General features: G+C 41.6%; 1 protein-coding gene across 4 annotated transcripts in view; it reads left to right on the top strand.

Annotated features, from left to right (window-relative positions):
- The window catches only part of vps13b (vacuolar protein sorting 13 homolog B), a 352,525-nt gene that overhangs the window by 54,632 nt on the left and 275,200 nt on the right, over positions 1 to 22,693 (top strand). For all 4 annotated transcript variants that reach the window (XM_078253791.1, XM_078253793.1, XM_078253790.1 and 1 more), the window contains 4 exons: positions 874 to 1,059; positions 3,181 to 3,350; positions 3,767 to 3,961; positions 7,618 to 7,742. In XM_078253791.1, coding sequence (XP_078109917.1) covers positions 874 to 1,059; positions 3,181 to 3,350; positions 3,767 to 3,961; positions 7,618 to 7,742 — 676 coding nt within the window. The remainder of the gene's footprint in view (positions 1 to 873; positions 1,060 to 3,180; positions 3,351 to 3,766; positions 3,962 to 7,617; positions 7,743 to 22,693) is intronic.

Consider the following 22,693-nt stretch of genomic DNA (forward strand, 5'->3'; position numbering starts at 1 on the left):
GTGATCAACGGGCATAGTTCAAATGACTCTGGGCGCGATTGGATAGTCCTTCAGCCAATCAGACCAACGATCCGGGTGACGTAGCAGCGGCATCAACGGGTTGCTGCGCTTCGGTGGCCGCCATGTTGAATGTAAACAAGAAGCTGCTTGGTCGCTTCTCTATCGTCATCGTGTTAAACCAGCCAATAGCGCACCAGGTGGATAAGCCAGTTTGTGATTGGTCCCTGCAGATTTGTAACGGAAGCAGGCTAGATAATACAGGTTTCCAGCCTGAGCTGCAGGAGAAATGAAATCGCCGGCAGATCGGGCTGGGTTTACCGAGTCTACCCATCCCCCAACCCATTCAGCTAAAAAAAGTTCAATTCATAGCGTTGACTCTCTGAGCTGTAAGAATGTTCAGTGCAGTGGGAATAAAGAAAGTTGTGACCCTTTGTCCTCTTCCTCCCTCCCTGCCATTCATCCACCGCCTTCTTTTAATTTTAATTTCTCCCTTTTTATTGCCGGGGAGCTGAGTCTTTAAAGTGGACCTCTGGAACAGGGGCCTAGGATGAATGAAGGGACAGCTGTGTGAGAGAAGTGGACATTTGGAATATTCATCATTCCAGTGGGTCACGGCTATGTGAGCGGCTCCGTGCTGCTGCATTACACCACTGCCACCTTTGTGGTGTTTTTGTCCAATAGATGAGGAGATACTATATTAAGGAATGGGATATGGGGAAAAATGTTGCTACCCTAACTATTTATATCAAAAACACACCACTCTGTACATTAAATACAGAAGGTGACATGTCTACATTTCCTGACTGACTGACAGCTAATACAACATACTATGTATATTTTAAACATGTTATGCATGTTTGTTTCTGTTTGTAGGCCCTCAGGAATTTTCGGTGGTGAGTATGGAGGAGGTAGTGCCTGCTGTTCAAGAGACATCCATCAAGAGGCTGGTGGTGGGACCTGTGGACGTCAGGCTAAATAGCAGCGCTGTCCACCGCATCCTCAAGATGGTCACCTGTGCCATGGACCACGAGTATGAACCCTACTGCAAACCACAGCAAGGTCAGACATCAAATGCTAACAGTTGCTCCATCTGTTTTACTGGGCTGACTTTAACAGCTAATAGTCAGCTTACAACTAATAATCCACTGTACTCCCTTCCCTTAACCCTAAACTTGTTTCAACACCGCCTCTTCTCTTGTCTTCTACTCTGTTCTTTTCTCTTCTACTCTGTTCTATTCTAGTCTGTTCTATTCTGCCAATGATCAGAAATCACAACAGTTTGCACTTTACACTATCCTCATCACATTGTTATTTCCTTGCACAACCCATCTTTCAACACACAGCTGTACATGAAAGTGGTAACCTTTTGGACCACATGAGGGAGGATAAGCCAAACACCTTTGTTAGTAATCGTCCCTGCACAGCTATTGATGAGCTCATCCCTGGGATGTTGTGAAAGAACATGGAATGTGTGTCTTTGTGTAATATCTGTAGCAATAACTCATTTTTGTGAAACGATAACATCCGTAGGTTTCGGCTGTTTCAGCATCTGCGATAGATAATAGATGATGGAGTAATTACTACAGAGCTTTTGACTAAAGCTGGATAGGTCAGTGTGTTCCTTCCTGTTTCTTTAAGTGTCTGTTCTCTCTCTCTGGCATTTTCTGGAGAAGGGTCAGTATAGTTAGACCCCTGGGGGGGGTGTATTGGGAAATTGAGAGTAGGAAGCATTTTTCACCAGGGTAGCTATTACAGATGGAGTGATAAAATAACACATGCCTTATGTATTTTCCTGAATCAAGCTCTCCTCTCCTCGAGAGAAGTAGAAGTCAGGAGGTCAAAGACATATATATCTTTCTACTCAACCTGTCCTCTTCTTCTCTGCTCCTCCACATACACTCCTTGCCAAGAACTCAGGAAGAATCACTTTCCTCCCCAAAACTAGCTGTAAATGGAGGCCAAATTGGCTGGTGTCTGTGTATTAAGATCTTGCACTATTTAGAGCAGGAGGTTTCAACTTGCACATGACTTACAGTGTGAATGTTGTTTTTTTCAATATATTGCCTAAGAACAATAGAAGGAACAAAGTAACAAGACTTTTAGAGCTGGATCTGTTAGGTAGGACAGGAAAAGACAGGGCGTGACAGTAGTAGTTTGTGTGTGTCAGGGGTTGTATGTTGGCGTGCGCTGCAACCCTATTTTTTGTTTAAATCATATCGTTGCCTTTTCTGTGTGCTTTAAATAGAAAGTGTTTTAGTGTGTGTAATCATGCCTCTGCGTACCATGAGAGCCGCATGTCTTTTGTAATTTGAATGTTGACGGTGGATATTGACTCGAGCCTTGGCATATGATTAGATTGGACATGGCATTGCAAGATAAACCTGATGCCGGCTGTGGCGGTAGGCCAAAGAGCAAAACAGCTTTGGGATCAGGTTCTGAGCCCACCTTGGAGCTGGGAATGTAGCCCAACAGAACCTTTACTGAACTGAAACAAGCCCATGTCCTGGGACCAGAGCCAAGGCCGTTCAGTAACAAAGCACTAGAAAAGGTTTTGGTCCACCTCAGGCCCTGGACACAGTTTAGCGGTTCAGTGCTCTGGTCACTCCTTACTTTGGTGAGCGCTGACCTTGCTAGCCTCTATTCCATGTTGATTTGGTTCACTTCATTTTCTGCCTTTCCGGATGTTTCTGGTTATTGATTGATTGAGTGGTTTTATGAGAGAGTTCAAAAACAAAGCTACTGGGCCACTGTAATGAATATCGCTTGGAGATGCCAGTACGTTTTTAGTGCATGTTTATTTTATTTATTGTATGAGGTGGTGGTTTTTGTTGGAAAATACTTTTTTATTGTTCTACTGCTGCAGGCGTAGAGGAGAGGCGCCCACTCAAAGTAATTGGTGTGTTTTACAGCTAACCTCTTTCTCTGTAACATGATATTTAGTCATCAAATCCAAATGTCTTTGGCCTTTCCTACTCCCTCACTTTATTTTAAAAGAAAATGCACCACAGGTTGCATACTCGTGGTTAGATTTACTGACTACTTTTAAAACAAAGGACAATCTATTGTTTTTGTAATAATATGTTTAATCTTACACAGCACCATTTACTGCACCTGTGCAATATGTTAAGGTATTGGTTCCAAAACTAACGTTTCTTTGTTGTTGTGTCATTGTCTCTGTAGAAGTGGTTGACGAGAGCCATGGTTCAGCTACTCCAGAAGAAATATGCAGCTTAGAGGAATTCATCCCAACCAGACTCACTTGTCTCACTCTGCTACAAGTCTCAGTGACCGTCTCCATGGCAGAGTTCAACCTCCTTCACACACTAATGCCTGTCATCATGGGATGCAAGGTAGTGCACACAGACATACATTCTTCTGGATAGCACCCTTATATCCTAGTCCTTATCTTCCTTGAGAACCTCATTTTGAATTACATAAAGTAAGGTGTGAAAATATAGTTTACAAAACCATAATGAAGAGAGAGTGATAGAGCGTAATATGACCACAAAATGACACTTTTGGCGACTTTGCCGAAATCATTGTACAGTACACACTGCAACTACTGACATGGAAGCTTCTATACACTTATCCGAACAGGTACCAAATCAATAGGTAGCTTGGATTTTGACAAACATTGATTGCCAAGATACTTTCGGAGGAAAACAAATTAGATTCAGTTCTTACTGCACCTTCAAGGGTTAATATCTTGCTAAATGTGCAATATGTATTCTCCCTTTTAATCCCTTTCATATCGTCAATCTCCCAGACTGCACCGGGGCCAGTCAACATGCCAGTGTTTCAGCCGGTGCGCCCTCTACCTTCTGTGCAGTTCCAGCTGGAAAGGGTGAATGTTGAACACTCCGTGCCCATGTATGCTCCAGAGCTGGTCAGCACTGTCAGCATTGTCAGCCAGCCTTCCGACAACCTGCTACATCACTGCTATGCACACCTCTACCTCAAGGTGAGCACAACCATGTTAAACCCCAGCTTTCTTTTTCTGAAGATGTAAAAACAAAAATGGGACCTATTGCAAACAACGCAATTGATGTGCATAATAATAATAATTAGAATCAACTTGTAATTCTTCTACTCAAAGAGTTGATTCTAGAGAGCTGCTACACCTACAGTCAAATCTACCTTTACTTAGGCATTCTAGATCGTAGTTTAACCCTGCACATCTCGGCTCAGTTTTACATTTGCTGATTTGATTCTTTTATAAAAGTTCTGCGCTGTAAGGGACTGTTAAGAAACAATACTGTAAAAAGGTTAAAAAAAAAAAAAAAAGGATTAATAAAGTATGCCTTCTTCTATTATTGTATCTTATATTTTAGATAATGCACAGTGCAAAAGTTATGGTGGAGTGGATGAAAAACTATACGCTCATACGGAATATTAATTCGACTCCAGCACCTTTTTTTTTCCCCGTCCATTTTTGATTAGCACAGGTTTGTATCTTTTACATTTCTATTTCATTTATTTCATTTGATTTTACATTTCATCTTTCGAGTTGACACAAAATACACATACTAATTTGTACAGTTCAGCTTCCATGCACTTTAGCCCGAATTTAGGAGGTCAACAGTGTGGCCACAGTCTTAACTCCACTCTAAAATAACCCTAATGACCCCTTTTCACCTGCTCATAAAAATCTAAGCACGGCGCTTTCTGATAAGCACCAGTCCAACTGTGGTCTACTTAATGCTTTTCATCTACCAAATTGATAGGTGGCTACAAGCTTTTATAGGGCAGCTGTGACATTCACCTGATTATGTGATGATTGTATAGTTTTGACTTTAAAGCTCAATAGCTAAAATTCATTATTGTTTTTTTTTTATTATTATTGTAAAACAAAATGACCTACAAATAAACTAGAAATAAAGAGGTTTTTAACCCTTTGTATTTCTATTTACCTGAAGACCCGAATGCCCCATTGAGTGCATATAGAACTATGGAAGCTTTAGCAAATTCAGCTAATCCACTTTTCAGGAAGCCTGGATAACAGTTCTGTAGTAATCTGGGGTGGCCCAGTCTGGCCTGGTATGGCCTGCTATGTTTTTTTTAAGGCAGGATGTTTGCCGGACATCATGCTGGTAGTCCTTATCACAGGGTCACTGCAGGGTTAACAGTCAACTGGTCAGTGGCCAAGGATCCTTCTGACCAATCAGCCAATCAGCAGCTGTATCTGCCAAGGTACTAATTCTGCCTCTGGATTTTGGCAGGGGGATCATGACAGGGTGGAGGTCATTCAGGCCGCAATTCACCCACTTCAGGAAGCGATTTGAAACGGGTATAAACTAAGGCTTATCTTAATCTGTGTTTTATTGACACTGGCTGACAAAGCTAAGGTGTCTGTCTTGAGGGTAGCGGTTAGCCATTGTCTCACTTTTCCATGGTTATAGACCAGAACTAAAAGTCAGCCTTGCTCAACAAGGAGACCGCAGAAGTAAACAGACCGATCAGAAATGAAAACTTGGGCTTTTTGAAAAACTAGTTGCTGAAATGAGAACAGAATTTAAAATCTGTTCTCCCAGATGAAGCTGTACTGAATCAGTCTGTGGCTACATGGCCCCAAGCTTGCATTTCAAAGTGGGATTTTTATTATGTCTACATCTGTATCTGGCAATCATACTATTCAACTTTATATACAGTACTACTCTGGTGTCTAATCGTCCATCCATAGGCCAGTTGGCCTATTATAAATTAATTATCATTTTAGTTTAGTCCAACGTTTTGTCTGTAAAGTGGTTTGGGAGACCTTCACTTGCAGGAATTGAATGAATCCTGTCATGTGCATATACAGCAGCTGCATGTGGGACAGCTGGGCCCAGCCATCATCCACTGGCTCAAATATTAAACGGGACTTGATCCACCATGTTCACTATCAACGGAATGTAAACATTTTGCAGTACATTATGTGTCTGGTAGTCTATATCAACGACGTCTCATTTCCGGGATTGTTCAGGTGCAGCTGGAAATTCCGCTGGATGTCCCTTATTTTCGACTGGATGTCCGTCACCTTCCGCTCTCTGTTTGTTGGCATTCTATACTCTGGTGGATTCATGAATTAAACTGTCAGTTGTTATGTAGAGTCATGTCATGGTGACCTCATGCACGTGTTAGTCTAGCTTCAGCTTTATGAGCCACATTTTGACTAGAAGACACCACGTTGAGGTGCGTGAGCCTAAAAATTAGGGTTGGGCACCATTGACATTTTTTTACCTGAAATTTGGTACCTTTCCCTGTGTAATAACAAAAAATAGATTTTATTTGTAAAAATAATTTCAAAACTATTTATCCTATTTACTTAGAACATTTTGTTATTTATTTAGCACATTTTACACACCACACAAAATAAAACACCTCCACCTACAACCTATTAAATAATGATTCATTTCTTAAACTGCACTGTAACTTTTATTCTTGTGTTTGTGTCTTATTCTATTTTAGCCTGTTTTTCTTTTCTTTCTCTTTTTAACTGCTCTATAATGTTTTATGTAAAGCACTTTGAATTGCCTTGTTGCTGAAATGTGCTATAGAAATAAAGTTGTCTGTCAGTCTATCACCAGGGCATAGAAAACACTGCTGTGCCTGTCTGTCAGAGGAAGTGGAACCGCATCGCGGCCGCTTTAGGCTCTCCATTACATTATATTGCAGCAAACGCTGTCTGCGTGAAGTTTTGAAAACTGTAAGCATACAGTACTTGCAACCGCTTTACCGGAATTGTCTTGATTCACTGTGACTTTAACTATTTGGCACCGTTTGAATTAATATGAATTGGTCCTTGGTAGTACCAACCTAATTCGGTTGGTACCAAAAAAAGTACAGAGTTTGGTACCCAACCCTACTAAAAACGTCTTTCTGGAAAATACATCAGTGCTACTTAACAGTGACATCTTGGTGTGACCTGGATCTTATCAATCTGGTACGTAGGGTGTTGTGTCTGTGCTGTTAATTTAGTGCAAGCAAGAGTGTTACTTAATGTCTTGCTCTTCCAACTCTGTTACTGTATGTATGTACACTGAATAGAGAACCTCAAAGTTATTCTGAAAACTTCACTTTAGTCTGTACGTTTGTTAGTAAACAGCTGTGCAGACACTGAACTCCAAGTTGCTCCCCAGACGACGCTATGTAGCTGCTTACTGCTTAGGATGGGTTAAACGCAGAGATCGGATTTCACTACATTGTACTGTACGATTGTATGTGAATGTTTTTTTTATGGTTCAACATAAGGATATTTTTAACAGTGCCTCCTGGACTGTAAGATGGACTTGCTGACAGCTGTTTGTACAGTTAACAAGTAAGACGAGATGATTTTGTCTTTCTTCTGTGTCTCTAAGAGCCAGGGCCTTTAAGAGCGCAGGTTTAGGCTGCGACAGGTCTGCTGAAGACAGATTCAGAAACAGTTCAGTGGTGACTGAGATAAGAGAACACCAACAACTCTGGCTCTGTGCTTCTGTGCTGTATTTTCAGAAGCTGTGTGAACTCCATATGTTTTTTTCTATGGATCCAGTACATTTTCCACGTCTGTTTTTTTTTTCTCCCCTGTCTTCTCCTTCCCCTCTCTTCCTCCAAACCTTCTCTCATACCCTCTTCCTTTCTTTCTGTCTCTCTTTCCAGGTGTTTGGGTTCCAGGCAGGCTTGACATGCCAGGACAGTACAGGGGGTTTCCTGCCTCTCATCCCCATCATCCCTTCCTTCAGCACTGCACTCTATGGGAAGCTAATTCAGATGCCTGCATACTGGTGAGCACTTGTAATATGCATGGAAATTTGAATGAGCAGAGTAGCAGGTAGAGTACCTCATGTGAACATAAATTATTAGATGTATTCTATCATTAACTGCTATTGAATTTAAAGGTAAATGTAGGGGAAAAAACATAGACATCTTGAAGGAAAACAGTATACCCACCTATTTTTCCCTCGTTAAATCTAAGCAGATCACTAAAACACCAATGTACAATATATATACAAATCAGTCAAAACACAATTTGTCATTGCAGATTATTTGGTTTGGACATCCTGAAGGATTTCACTGTACAGTAAACATGTTGACTAGCTTACAGGTCTGGTATGCAGAAAATCACTATAGGCTAAGTACTGGAGTACTGGACCTAGTTCGATCCAGGTGTGGTGTTGTACACATTCCTTGAAGTAGACACTGCATATGTAATGTACTTGCCATTGTTTGATGGCTAAAGGGACTTAGGCAACTATAATAAATTAAAGGGTGTTTTACATTCTACAAGCACCTGTGGTAACAATCACCCAACAATTTAACCCAGTAAAAATGCATACCAAAGTGAGGGAGGCGTAACGTACGTGAAATGTTTTTTTCTGATTTCGGAAAGGTTGGAGTGTGAACCTCCTGTGTGTATGCATCCTTGGATGTGTTTATATGCATGCTTGGCTTGCCTGTATAGAGTGAGTGTGTATATGTGTGGTGTTAGCCCCATGTATTGTACTTCATGAAGAGGATTGCAGCCTTTTGCGGGCAGTGCATCAGAGGGTATTTAAAGTGATGGATGAGCCACTTCTTTAGCGGTCGGTGGGGAAAACAGAAAAACGGAGTCATCGGGTAACAACTGCAACAATTTCTCAGATGGTTTGAAACCCAAGGAGAGGAAAATAAGACAACGCTGGCTAAGGAGATGAAAAAACATATTGCTATGTCCCTCTCCTTGTACCAGACAGAGGATGACTCATTGGGGATGTCCCCCAGAGAGGGTAGGAGTTGAAGAGAGGACAAGAAGGGAAAGGAGGGAAATAATGTTCAATGTTTGGAGGTGGAACAGTTGGACAAATGGTAGATTTGAAAAAGATGAACAAGAAATGAATCTTTGGTCTTGAAGTGTTGAATATATCAGAATACAAAGAGAGTGGAAGGGAACACAGGAAAATGGAAAAGGAGAGGAACTACACAAATAAGCACCCCAGTTTGGAGATTGTAGACAGCCAATTGAAGACGTAATGGAGAGAAGAGAAAGAGGACAAAAGGAGGAGGAGAGTAGACAAGAAGGTGGAAGATGAGTAGAAAGTAAGAGAGGATGATGGGAACAGTGTAAATGGACGAGGAATGAGACACAAGCTTGGGAATATAGATAAAGGGAAGGATGGATGAAGGGGAGGGACAGAAAAAGAAAAAAACATTCTAGAAGATGAATTGTCTCACTGTAGGTGTACAGTATGGATCTGTGTGTGTGTAGTGTGTAATATCATGGGCTTTACTTTTCATGAACTTTGTATGTTATGTATGTAAATGAGTCAATATATGTTTAAAATGACCTTCTTGGGGTCATTTGTTATTTAAGTAGGGCCCTGTAAAGAATGAATGAGTAGCTTATGTCCTGTCTTCCATCTGCCCTCAGCAGACTGGAACAACTTTCTAGCACGCCTGGTTGATAGAGCAACAAATTAATGAATATTGAAATGCAGAGATTTGTTGCAAAGATATTTCTCTCCATCACTGTGTGTTCAGTAGTCATCATCTGGAAAACCCTTGATGCAAACACACACACACACACACACACACACACACACACACACACACACACACACACACACACACACACACACACACACCCACACCCTGTGCCCTCTCTCTCACACCTTGCAGTCAAAGTGCCTTTTAAAGCAGGAAACCTGTGCGAGAGCACTAGCTTGGGAATCCATTTCCCCCCATTAGTTTAGATTTAAACATGTCAAAGACCTGCAGATGGTTTTGACTTTTCCTGACTTCTTCTCCAGGCAAACATTGTATCTACTGTACAGTGGTTAGCTGGCCACATAGGGAACCACAAGGCCTTCATTTAGTGGTGTGTATGTAGATAGAACCTGATTCTCTGTGCTCTCTGCTCCCAATAAGAGACTGCTAGCTGCTTGTTTGATCTCCAGTCCCCCCCCCTTGTTTCTGCCCTGCCTGCCTCAAATAGTGGATTCAGATGTCAAACGGATGTTATTTTTCTTTCTGACAATCACTAGATGTTTCTCATCTCCAGAGAGCCTTCCAGATCAATGCCCTCCCATGGCTTTTCTTTCAGCCTGGACCAGCCCTTAGAAATAACACTGACAATCTCTCACAGAGTCTCCTTGACACGTTAAGAAAGTGCTGTTATTCTTGTTGTAAGCAAGCCTTTGATGAATACAGTATGTACATGTCCATGCACCAGAAGTCCTTATCTTCATATGATTTGAATAGAACATCTATTGGTCTATCTAGACTATGTGATGACATTGCGATCATATCTCAAAATAAGTGAACACGTAATACCAAAGTAATTCTACTGCCCTTAACAGGATTATTTCCACTTCATCTCATTTTCCTCATACCCAGTTTAAAGTCAGCTTGATGTTTCCAACACTTGGACAGGTTTGAAGCACTTCTCGCATTTTTTAACAGTTTCCTATTTGTTTCACTGTCAGTCTCTTTCCTGTAGATGATAATGGGACTGGGAGTATTGTGCAGGGTTATGAGTTCTGAACCTGCCTCATATTTGACCCTTTCTGTCTAAGCGGGGAGGTATGGCTGTCTTGCTTCCTGACCTGTTTGTCGCTACAGTCAAAATCCAATTAACACAACCTGACAGTTTGCTCCTGGAGGAATGACGATGAGCAGGTTTGACGGAGAAGTGGAGACAGAAGAGAGAAATAGAGAGTGCTGGGTGAGAACCAGAAATGGTAATAAGTGAATAGTAATACATTGTATTGTTTCATTTTTCATCCATATAGAAGTGTCCTGGGATGAACAGTGAATTGAAAGGCTGATTTAATTTCAGTTGACTTTATTCTCAGTTTGAGCAATGGGATTCCCATGTAGAACTCACACCATTTGTACCAACACAAATGTATTATAATATAGTGTGAGATTACATGTGATCACAGTATGTGGGTGACCAATGTACAGTCAGACAGAAAGTTCCTCTCCTAAAGGTGAATGCTGAGGCCAAGATTGACACATTGGGTTAGTGGGGAAGCCAAAAGATGCACTCCACCAGGTGGTAGCATTTAATTGGCTGTATTGATGTATGTTTTGGGACTGCTCCTCAGCACTGATCCAAAAATTCCCCTTTTCAAGATGTTCTGTTCTCTGGGCAGGCACTAAGAAGAGCTGTACAAGCTTTTAAAGTTTTAAGGAAATATGAAAGAAAGTGGGAAGCATGAGACCTTAGTGCTCTGAGATAAACCAATGTAAAAGGTAGCTTTAGATTTGATGACTGGCAGGGCTAGCTTGGAGTAGGGAAGTACAGAAGGTGATGTCATATGCACACATTTTGCATCCCTCTCCTTTGTCCCGCCTCTTTCTCGCTTACTCTCACACTTGCATGCACACACAAACATGTTTGTCAATGTGCAGCCAGCTCATACTTAAGCAAGCGCATATGACTGCCAGGTGATCATGGGGGATTTGAAGAGGCACTGGGCGTTTTGAAGGCCCAGCACATCTCCTGATGAGTTGGCCCGCAGTGCATAGCGTAGCTCATGTTTCCTTCAGTCTCACCACAAAGGCTCCGGCTTCTCACAGTGGGCAGCAAAGGGCTTTCACTGGGAAAAGTGCACTGTCTTGACATCTTCTCCCTGCCAGCCTTGGCTTTTACTAGGCATTTGGTATTGTCTGTGAGACCTTGGATGTATCCAATTAGAATAAAATGTCTTTGTTTCCTCAGTTTTTAAGCAAACTGGAATTTTAAAGAAGGGTAATTGCTGCAGAGCAATTGCAGATTTTGACCTTGTGGTTCCCCATATTGCATTTTTTTTAAGAAAAGAATAAGGGAGCAGTCAAACCAATATATTGTTAATCTACTCCCCTGACAGCAAACTCTTCTTCTTAGTCAGTTGAAAGAGAGCAATAGATTTCCAGGTTAGAGAGGTCTACGTTGGCTGGTGCAAACTTCTTTACCAGCATTCCCTAAAATGCCGTTGTAAGGGCACCTCAGCTCAGTTGTAATGTTTTAACATCCTGGCCATGTTGTGTCTGTGTGGAGATGTGGGAATAAACTTCAGAGGTTGGAAACTGCATAACCAACTAAAATGCATCATCTGGTTGGAACAACTATAATAAAGTATTTTCTCTAGGCTGACACCCTGCATCACAATGGCTAATACATAACTACAAATAGTGTTAGCTGTTAAACAGTAAGCTTAGGTCCACTTGATCACTGTCACTAGATCTAGGTTGTGGTGTGGAGGTACATTCATACAGAAGGCGCCAACTGAGACACTGAGATAAGGTTTCTTTAAAAACAGCATCACTAACTCTGATCACCTGAAGATGCATACTGAAGCGGGCTTTACCAATTTTGATAATCATATTACAGTGTTGTAGTTACAGTATATTATACAGACAGCCAACAGCGAGCATTTACAGCCATGTGATGCATGCGGTGCATTCCTTCTATTTTCCATTTAGTGCACAAAATATTTTTAGCCCCTTTGGGTGAAAACTAGACTAAGAGGAGCGTCAGAGAAAAAGTAAAGGTTATCGGACCAAATGGATCAAAATCTGATAGTAAAACGAGTCATTTTGCGGGGGGGTTGTGACACTCAAAAAAATGTATCCACTGATTTACAGACGTCTCTTACGCCATGTAAGTCTATGGGTAAAACAATTTTTCTGCCAGAGGGCATCATGTGTTTAATTTGCTTCAAAGCCTGGCAGACCTACTTGGGACCTGGATTTACCCTCACAGATCATGAATATCTGTTTTACATTTTTTGGCAATCCCTTTTATAGTTGTTTAGATATTTCAGTCTGGACCAAAGTCCTGGACAGACGGACACTGCTATCTCTAGAGCAATGCGGCTAGCTTGGCAACTGTAAGTAGTAAAAAGATCAGATTTTACTGTTATTGCTGTATTCAACAAACAGCATAAAGTTTTGAATGCTTTTTATGAATAACCTCATCTGTACAGTAAACAAATGAATTATTGACGCTGATGTCTGAAGACCAAATTGAATCAGCTATATTGTCTCCGAAATTATTAGTAAAAAAACGTGTATAACACTTTTTTGTCAATCCACTTTTAGTAATATTATTATTAATTATTTGATTAAATGTGAATAAATCATAAAGACAATTTGAAATAGTTGTTCAGTGTAACTGTGCAAAATGCACTGACAAGCTGAGCTTTTACTAAAATAATTAAAAACACACTGCAAGGGAGTAGGGATAGTAAACAAAGATTGCTTTTTGAAGAGTATTGAAGTCAGTCTGCGCTCTTCGTACACTACCATGTACTAACTGGGCAGTCATTTGGTAAGCAAAAAGCCAAAATCCTCTGAAATGAACTTTCACTCTCAGTGAATTAAAGTGCAGCTGAGAGGCATCAAGCTGTACTTATCCCTAATGAAAGGCAATGTATGTGGCCGCTTACTTCACAGGGACTCTACAGAGAGTCTCAATTGGCCTGGCTGTTAAACCTGTTATCCCAGATAAAATCGGTCCCTGCAAAAGAAAAAGGGAGCGGGAGGGAGGTGGCAATAGGGAGGGGATGTTAGAAGTGCCACCTGCGTCGATCTCCCCAAAACCTAACCTCACTCTCTCACTCAGACACACACATACACGCACCCACTTACGCTCACACCATATAATATTACTTATGCAGGGCCACCTGACAGCAGCAGCATATGGAGGCAGTCCAAGGCCGGGGCCCACCGACCAACCAACCAACCAACAAACCAGCAGCAGCCTAGTGTGGTTCGTCGTATTGCAGGTCATAATTCAGCCCCATGCCAGCTTTTATGTGGCGTTTTTAGCAGCCCCTGTTCCTCGCTCAGCTATTTCTGAGGGGATCATTTCTTAAAGCATGTGGCATTACAGGTGCATGTTATATAGCCCCAAAAAGCTGACTTGCCTTGCAAATGTTTCTGAATAGAAAAGAATGTTGGTTCTCCCTTGATATCTAATTATTGATCTAACTCTATTACATTGTTAATGGCTAGTTCAGCTTTTAGCACCATCTATAGGATTTTTTTTATGTGAAGTTGAGAAGTCTATTACTATGTCTGGAGCAGTAGTCTAGACTCTAGATTAGCTCATGTTGTAATTTATGAAGGCTGCTTGAGGCATCTGAGGCATGAGGCTTCTGGTGTGATTGTAATGCCTCATTACTCCTGTTCATAGTTAGTCATAGCAAGCTGCTCCTGGTCTATGTCTCCAAACACAGCCAAGAACAAGAGGACAAATGCGTTCTGTGTTCTTCAGTAGTGAGCAATAGACATCCAAGTCAAATTTAGCAAATGTACATGAAGAGCATTCACTGGTGAGAACATTGACTGTGGCTGTTAACATTTGTCTACTAGCCCTTTTGGCAGGCAATATCACTAACATGTTGAATTAGATTAATCATTTTGGCCGATGAAAACTGATTTGGGTGAGCTCCTAAATGGGAAAGTCAATGTCTGTGCTCTGAATATACATTTATATAACTTATGACACAGATCTTGTGAATGATGTCACCCACACAGCTTCTGCGTCAACTGTTGTGCCCCTCAACCGAACTTTGATTTGTGGTGATTTTATAATGAAGTAATCACTTGTATTACTCATCAAGGACTTAACTGAGGGGTCTGTTTCGTTAGGGTTAAAGTTACTGTGAGCTGTTATGGTGAAGGATAATTGAATGACCTTAAATCAACGTGTGGTTTCTGTGGTCATGCTCAGCTTTGAGTTGTGGTTCGGAGGCCATAAGAGCAGCAGGGAATTCATTTAGTTGAACAAGGCAATGCATGAACTAGGCCCTTCCCCGTTTTTGAAGAAACATGGGAATGTTTTCAGAAAGAAAAAGTTTTCACATGATGAAGCTGAAGGTATGGCACACACTGCAACAAGTAGGCTTTATGTATTAACAGGTGTGTATTAAAAGCCTGGAATGGCATATGATGTAATATTGTTCCACTTTTCACTCTGAAGCACAGGAGTGCAAAGGATTGTAAGCTGCAAGGTAAAACATCATATGTCGTGTGGCACAGTCTATAAAGTATTTTGGCCAACTTTGTGGTAAGGATTTTTTTTTTTCCTTCGCTACATCTGGTGTCAGACAGTTTTATTTGGTTTCATGGCTGACAGAGATCAATGGACGTATTGAGGAGCCCTGTATTAAGGAAATGGCATCAGCGAGTGTGAGGCTTGTGCTCTCAGTGATTGACATCTCGGTTCTGATGGAAGTTTTCATGCCTTTCATTCAGCAGTGCTACAAAACAGTCACTTTGCTGTAGAAGCGGTGTACTTGCCCTTATGATTACAAGTGTCATTTGGTAGCTTAAATCAACACAGATTTTAACTCAGCCCTAAAGTGTATATTATAGGCTGTAATGTTCTCAAGAGGCAACAGTCTTGCAATCCAAGAACATCTATTGAATTTTAACTATGCCTTGAGATGTATACGGATGTATAGGCCAGAGCCAAGATAGCGAATTTAGGAGCAGCTGTAGATGTTTTCAGTCGACTGGAAGACTCTATTAATGCCTGAATTAGTCATCTGAGTAACTGAAGCTTGAGGGAGAGAAAACAGTGGGAAATAGGGAAGGGTAGATGGATTATCAGCTCTGACTGGATTATCATCTATTGTGGTGTGCATTCCACTGTCCTCTCCTCCCCACCAGGCCTCAGTATTGCTCCGGCGCATCCCATCCCATTTTCACTGCTTAAAGAAAAATCTACAGTTGGTAATGAGGTACAGGAAACACTGGTGTAACCATGGTCAAAAAATAGCTTTATTTAACCAGGCTCAGGGAAACTTACTGGAGTCTGTATTCTTATTTTCAATGGCCATCTGCAAGAAGGTCAAAGGCATTGAGACTTACACTGAGGACAACTAATTTGGATCAAAATAAAGGACAGCTGGTGCTTCCATTGACTGCTAAATTTGTTGTTACAAAAGTCTGCAGCAAAATCTGACAGTATAAATATGATATTAGGTCTGTCGTCGTCTCTGTACAGAGGTCTCCTATCTCTTTGTGTCCTTATAAGGAACCACATGTCCTCCACAGCTGGACATGTTGGACAGAGGCAGGAAGCTACATGCACACACAGACACACATTATACAAACACACATACACAGGCCTCTTGATGTGTTTTCCTTTAACGCCTGATGAACCACGTCATTGCCATTTTCTCGCCTTGCGGTCTGCAGCTGTCTGCACAACTTGATTAAAACATTTCTTTTAGTAATCCCTGTGTAATGAAGCCCTCTCCTGAGAGTGTGAGTGTGAGTGTGTGTGTGTGTGTGTGTGTGTGTGTGTGTGTGTGTGTGTGTGTGTGTGTGTGTGTGTGTGTGTGTGTGTGTGTGTGTGTGTTTTGGGTCAGAGGTGCTCCAGATGGGAGGAAGGGGAGGGCCGTGTGTGTGTGTGAGAGAGTGGAGTGTTTCTTTCTATGAAGAGTTTGGGCTGTTTAGGACCGATGATTGAGAAATGCACACATGGAACACCTTTGACACTGGGGAACCACGAAACTCTGAGCTGTGGCCACAAATACAGTCCTTGCCTCGTCCTAACTCATACCATCCAGCACAGAGACTTTAAAGAGTTTGGTGAGGTTAGAGAATGGATGTCATTATAGATTGTGGTTGAGAGATAACATAAAATTGTAATCACTTAATTGTATCCGCGGAATCGCAGTGAAAACTCATTACATTAAAAAAAAAACACAGTGTGCAAGATACAATGGAAAGATAATACAATACCTGAAGGTAAAAAAAAAAAAAATGGTGAGATGTGAGCCTAATTACAATATATTACGTCAATAAAAGATGGTTGCCAGTTACTGTGATGCTTTTACAAAACAAGAAATGAAAATTCATTCTGGAAATTGTCACTTGGAAATGGTCATGTGTAATCTCACTGTGTGCTGAAAAGATTGCTTAATATAACTTAAACCAAATTTGGAAATCACTTTTCTTCTTTACCTGCTCAAATGACATTTTCGGAGTTCGACTGGATTCAAAAGACACTTGAGGCAAGCCGTAATGATCACTGTGAGTCATTTATGGCTGCTGCTAGAAAAATAGCTTTTGCTAAATTTTCTATATTGGAGGCTCAGCTGCAGCTCTAGTTACATTTCCCATCAAGCCAATGACATAGACCATGTGCAGTCAATGAAACGACTGACTTGAAGGAACATTATGAGAAACTGCAAAGAAAGACATACAGTATAATAAATGAGTTAGAGCTGCCATTTTTTGTCACATGCTTGCCTGGCTCTTCTATGGTAGTGTTTCTCTATTTTTTTCAAATGCCGGCCATTTAACCCAATTGACATTCAGGTGGTAAAATGTTCCCATCCCCCAAGTTGGTGGGTGGGTAGGTAGGTGGTGTTGTTAAGTGTGAAGTGCTTGCGTGATTTATAATGTTCATTTGGAGACTTTGCGAGACACTGTAGTGAGTCTTTTGTAGTAAGATAAAAGAGGGGACTTGAGAGCAGCCCATAACTCACTCTGGTTATTTCCAAAAGGGGTCAGTGACCTTGGCTTGGAGAGATGGGGAATTCTGAAATACTTCAAATCAATCTGCACCACAAAGAAAGAACAAAAATAAGGTACAAGCTGTCAGTCTTGCCTTCCCTCCATTTTTCAGTCTGATTCCCTCCAAAGAAGCTCTTGAAATTGGAAAACAATAGCAGTAGAGGATTTGGTTAACTGTTTAAGTTGGGGGAATGTTTGTATTGATAATTAGGGTAGGGTGCGACAGTGAATGATTTGTAGAAACTTCAGATAACTTATCAAGACGGTGGCTATATCTGTTGTATCTATCAGACAAATATGTCAGTGCATAATGGATTACATTGGCGTTGCTGTGGACTCAGATAAGTTTAAGTCAAGAGAAAGTAGCACATTGTGAGGCCAGTCAAAATTGATTGACTATCTTGTTGACTTTTTGTTTGTTTTACTGCCTTGGATCCAGTCTACATTCTCTTTTTGAGTAGCCCACTGCATTTTAACTTTTAACAGTTTATTGGAGTGTTATGTTCCAGTTCATGTAAAATTTCCCATTTAGTTCCCATTACTGAAAATATCCACCTGTGTCAGGGAATGTGTGTTTGTGCGAGTGTGCCTCCCTCTCGCTCTGTGGTCCATTGACGGACCCGACACCTTGCTCCACATGTCTTGCTGACCTCGCAGCCCCCACAGCTGTCTGTGTCACTGTATTTTGGAAAGAGTGAGGCAACTGATTTTTGGTACTGTACAGGATATGAGTAATAACAAAAATGAACATACTGGAAACTGTGCGCAGGTTCCAAACTTGTATTCTGGGACACTGTGTAAACCATTAGGACCACGGCAAGATGGTGATCTTTAAAAAGAGAGTTTTCTGACAACATTTGGCCCTGCAGTTAAGGCTTTCTAGTTTGCGCTTGCTTTTTCAGTAGTGTCCTCTGTCAGAACATCTGCACTAATGCCAACGTATCCAGATTTCAACACATTACTGGACATCTACATGTACGCAACACACACTCACCTAATTGTATATACACACAGACACATACCCCAACCAGCCGTCTTTAATTAGGCTACATTTATTTTTGTCTGTAAAAGTACAAAGCAACAACCTACCAGTTCTGCTATTCCTTAGTTTGTACTGGAGCTTTTCCAAATGGCCTTTTTAATGAGACTCCCCATGTTAGGTATTATTTTACCTGGAGAATAACATATGACCTGCAAGTTTGTGGTCTCTACCCTTTTCTTGCCTATTCTTGCTGTTTTCCCCTCGTTCTTGTTCGTGTTTTCTGCAGGGTTTGATTACATTTTTCTTGTTCTCTTTTCTCCCTTTTGCTCAGTTTGCAGAACGGGCATTCTGTCACTATTATAGATGCTTAGCACACACACACACACACACACACACACAAAACCTTTTCCAACCTTCGTATTGGCAGCTAGTTTTATAATTGTTCCAGTTACAGGTTGTTAGAGCAGCAGGCCCCTTGTCAGTTGTGGCCTCATTACTGCTGCTGTTCGTGCTCTGGCTGACCAACCTGCTGTTATTGGTTTGTATGTATTTGTGTACAGGTGTGTATGTGTATATGTATATATATATATATATATATATATATATATATATATATATATATATATATATATATATATATATATATATATATATATATATATATATATATATACATATATACATATACATATATATATATATACACACTACATACATACACACACACACACACACACACACACACACACACACACACACACACACACACACACACATACATGTGTGCTGCTGTGACAGCATATGTGTTGGTATGTTAGCATATGTGCATATTGGAACACTATTTGTGTCTGTACAGGTATGTGCATTTTTGTGGTTGTGTGTGGCCTTGCCTCTGTAAACCAGCAATCGCAGCCTGTTAGCTGGAGCCCCAGCTGTATTTTTCTAAATATAGTTGTGACCACAGTCAGACCAGAACAGGAAACTGATTAGCCTGAGAACCAATGGTCCGAATGGATCTCAGCTATTATGATGTGAAAAGGGTTTCATACAGGCACAGGGTTACCCAGAGGCTGTTTAAATGGAAGGTTAGGCTTAGGTAGTGTTACGTTATGCTAGTAATGGCTTAATGTGTCACTATTTGGCTCTTTGGAGCTAACAAAACATATTTTGTGAGGGTCCTCTGTTAAGTCTACTCGCTTTTAGATTTCACTCATTCATTCTAATGACTAAAAATAATTTGCTGTCCCTGCTTTATGTCTACATTTGAGCATGTATACAGAGGAAACAGTCAAGGCAAAGAGCACCACAGCTGGTTATGGTACTCTTGACTCTGACTCACGCCCCCCTGCACAACACCATGCCCTGTTTTGCCTGATTTTGACAGAGACACTGGACAGAAAGACTTTGTGCCAGCCAGTCAGCCAGTTACCTAGCCAAGCAGTCAGGACTTCTGCCAACTAGCCTGTCCTAGTCCGGGTCCAGTTCTTTGTCACTCAGTCACGGCACCAACAAGGGACAGGTCGGGAACTGAGGCCTAATGTTGTTGAAATACACCAGAGGAAATCATATTTCATTGGCTGAAATTGAGACACCTAATTTTTCATAGCTCCTGACTAATTTTGATTTCCTTTTAACATATTCCTGGTGGCCTCTGTGTTTTAATAAAAAAAAGCCAGTGACTTAAAGGACTACTGTGAGGTCAGAGACAGCCTATTCAATGAGGCACTTTTTGAAAGTACCTGCTTTTTTAAATTATGAGTCAAGATTCAAAATGGGTTGTGGGCCCACTTCTGGTGGTCTCCACATTATAAGAGTAGAAGTATGCTTTAATGAGTTCTGCTCCCCAGGCTACAGACTCTCAGTTCTAATATGGATACTGTCCTAAACCAGTAAATTTCATTTTGTTAGTTGCCCACATTCCAAGAAATATGTTTTAGTGTAGTCATTTGTTACTGCTGTTAATGCTGCAAGTATTAGTACTTCTATTTCTACCTCTTGGAGACTTTTGTTTCCTTCAAAGCCTGTGGCAACAGTGAAAGAGCTGCCTGCCAGAAAGCTGTTTACCATGTTGCAGCAAGAAACACTGTCTGTGCCAGCTACTTAATGAAATCCGATGAGTGTCTGGCTGTCCTCACATCCAGCATTCCTAAAACACCCTAATGAGAGTTTCTGCTTCTCATTTAGCTCCAAGATCCAAGTTGCTGTTCCTAAAGAATTGGGCAGAATATAATAAAAACAGGTGCATAATTAAAGTTTTAGACGACCACATGCACATGACAGCTCCCCTGAAATGCTATAAACACTGGAATAAGCCAACAAACTTTCATCCCTTGCCAGTCCTCCCATTGAAGTGGCTTTGCAGGCACATTTGCTCTGCATGTGGGACATTGTTGTTGCTGGGTCCCCTTCACTTTCTTTTGTTCAGCGGCAATATCTGCTACATGTATATACACACACACACACACACACACACACACACACACACACACACACGCATGCATTTGAACACACAAAAACACACATTTGATTGATGTCTTGCTGTATAGCATGCAACAGTAGTGATGATTTCTAATAGTAGAGAAGCATGACATTGCATGGTTCACCATTGTGCCAAATTCACCATATGTTTCCAGGGAATTCAAAATGTATATGTGCGCTGTCATGGTAAACTCATCGACCCTGTCCGGTTTCTCTCTTTTACTGCCTTTGTTTTCCTGTACTCTTACATCTCTCTTTATCAAACTCTCTCTCTCGCTTTCTGTATTATAGTAGTCCCCCTCTGAGACAGCACGTAGTTAAGAACTCTGGGCCTGCCTGTGTGCAGCGAACAGCTCATGTCACCCTGCCGAACCACCCAGGAGCAGAATAAAGGGAAAGATAAAGAGACACAGAAAGAAGGAGAGGGAGGGAAGCAGAGGAGTTAAACGATTGCAGAGCTGCCGAGCGAGGGGAGAGACCCCGTGACATATCCCACACTCTGAACTGGGACCAGACCAAAATGGATGTGTGTGATTAAATGAACTGTGATTCTTGTTCCTGACACGCCGCAGCCATCCCTGGAATTAGTCACAGTTCTATTTTCACCAAAAGCGCTCCTCAAAGGGCAGCGCCTTTTTGCTTCCATTACAATATGTAGTCAAGCGTATGTAGTCAAGCGTGTATATGCTCACACACACACACACACACACACATACTCACAAAGTAGATGTGTATTAGGAAGGGGGCACTGCCAGTCCTCAAAAAGCCATCCGAAGAACCTCTCAGAACAGAGAGAGAGGAAAACAGGAGTGGAACCAAACAGGCTTGTTTTGCAGTGTTTAGTTCGGGCTCCCTGGGTGTTTTTCCATTGAACAGAGGTTCCTGGGGACGCAGAGGGAGTGAGGGACAGGGAGAGAGAGCGAGAGATGTGAAAGATACAGATCAGTAGTCAAGTGCTCCATCCCTCTCAGCACTGTGTGCCATACCTTGGTTGGCGTGTGTGTATGTGTGGTGGGGAATCCCTCCTTCTGCTGTTGCTGATGTCATGGATGAGATCTTAAGAACTGAGGAGCCATGACTTCACGGCCTGGCTAAAAAAATGAGCTCAGAGAACTGATACAGGGATTTGTTGTGCAGTATATGTGTTTCAATAAGTTTTTTGTGTGTGGTATTGGAGATGTGCAAAAGGTGTGTTTGGATATGAACGAGTGATTACAAAGTGAATAGGGGAGACAGTGAGGCAAATACTAGAAAGGAGGTGTGTGTGCGCGTTTGTGCATGCATGCATGCGTGTGTGTGTGTGTGTGTGTGTGTGTGTGTGTGTGTGTGTGTGTGTGTGTGTTAGATGATAAATGAGAGCATGGTCCACTGAGGTTCTGATGGACAGGGGCCTGGAGGACTCCATCCGACTGTACTGTTACCTCATCCCCCTGAACGCTCAACTCATCAGCTTGTCATACACACACACACACACACACACACACACACACACACACACACACATTCACACAAACTCTCTCCCTCTACACTCTTGGAGACAGATGACATGTTAAATGCGTAGAGATTCTTTTTAGGGTCAGGTTTCTGGGCTGTACATCTCTTCACATAAATCATCATCACAGTTCTGACGGAGGGGAGAGAAGGGTCGGCGGCAAAGAGGCAAACTACACCTACCTGCCAAGTAACTAAGGAAAGCTTGGCTTGCACTTGGTACTTCTTCAATCTGCTGTAGTCGAATGTAGTTCTACCTATTTGGCCACTCGGGCTATCGATGAGCTG

The sequence above is a fragment of the Sander vitreus genome, chromosome 6 (assembly GCF_031162955.1).
Source record: "Sander vitreus isolate 19-12246 chromosome 6, sanVit1, whole genome shotgun sequence".
Lineage (NCBI taxonomy): Eukaryota > Metazoa > Chordata > Actinopteri > Perciformes > Percidae > Sander > Sander vitreus.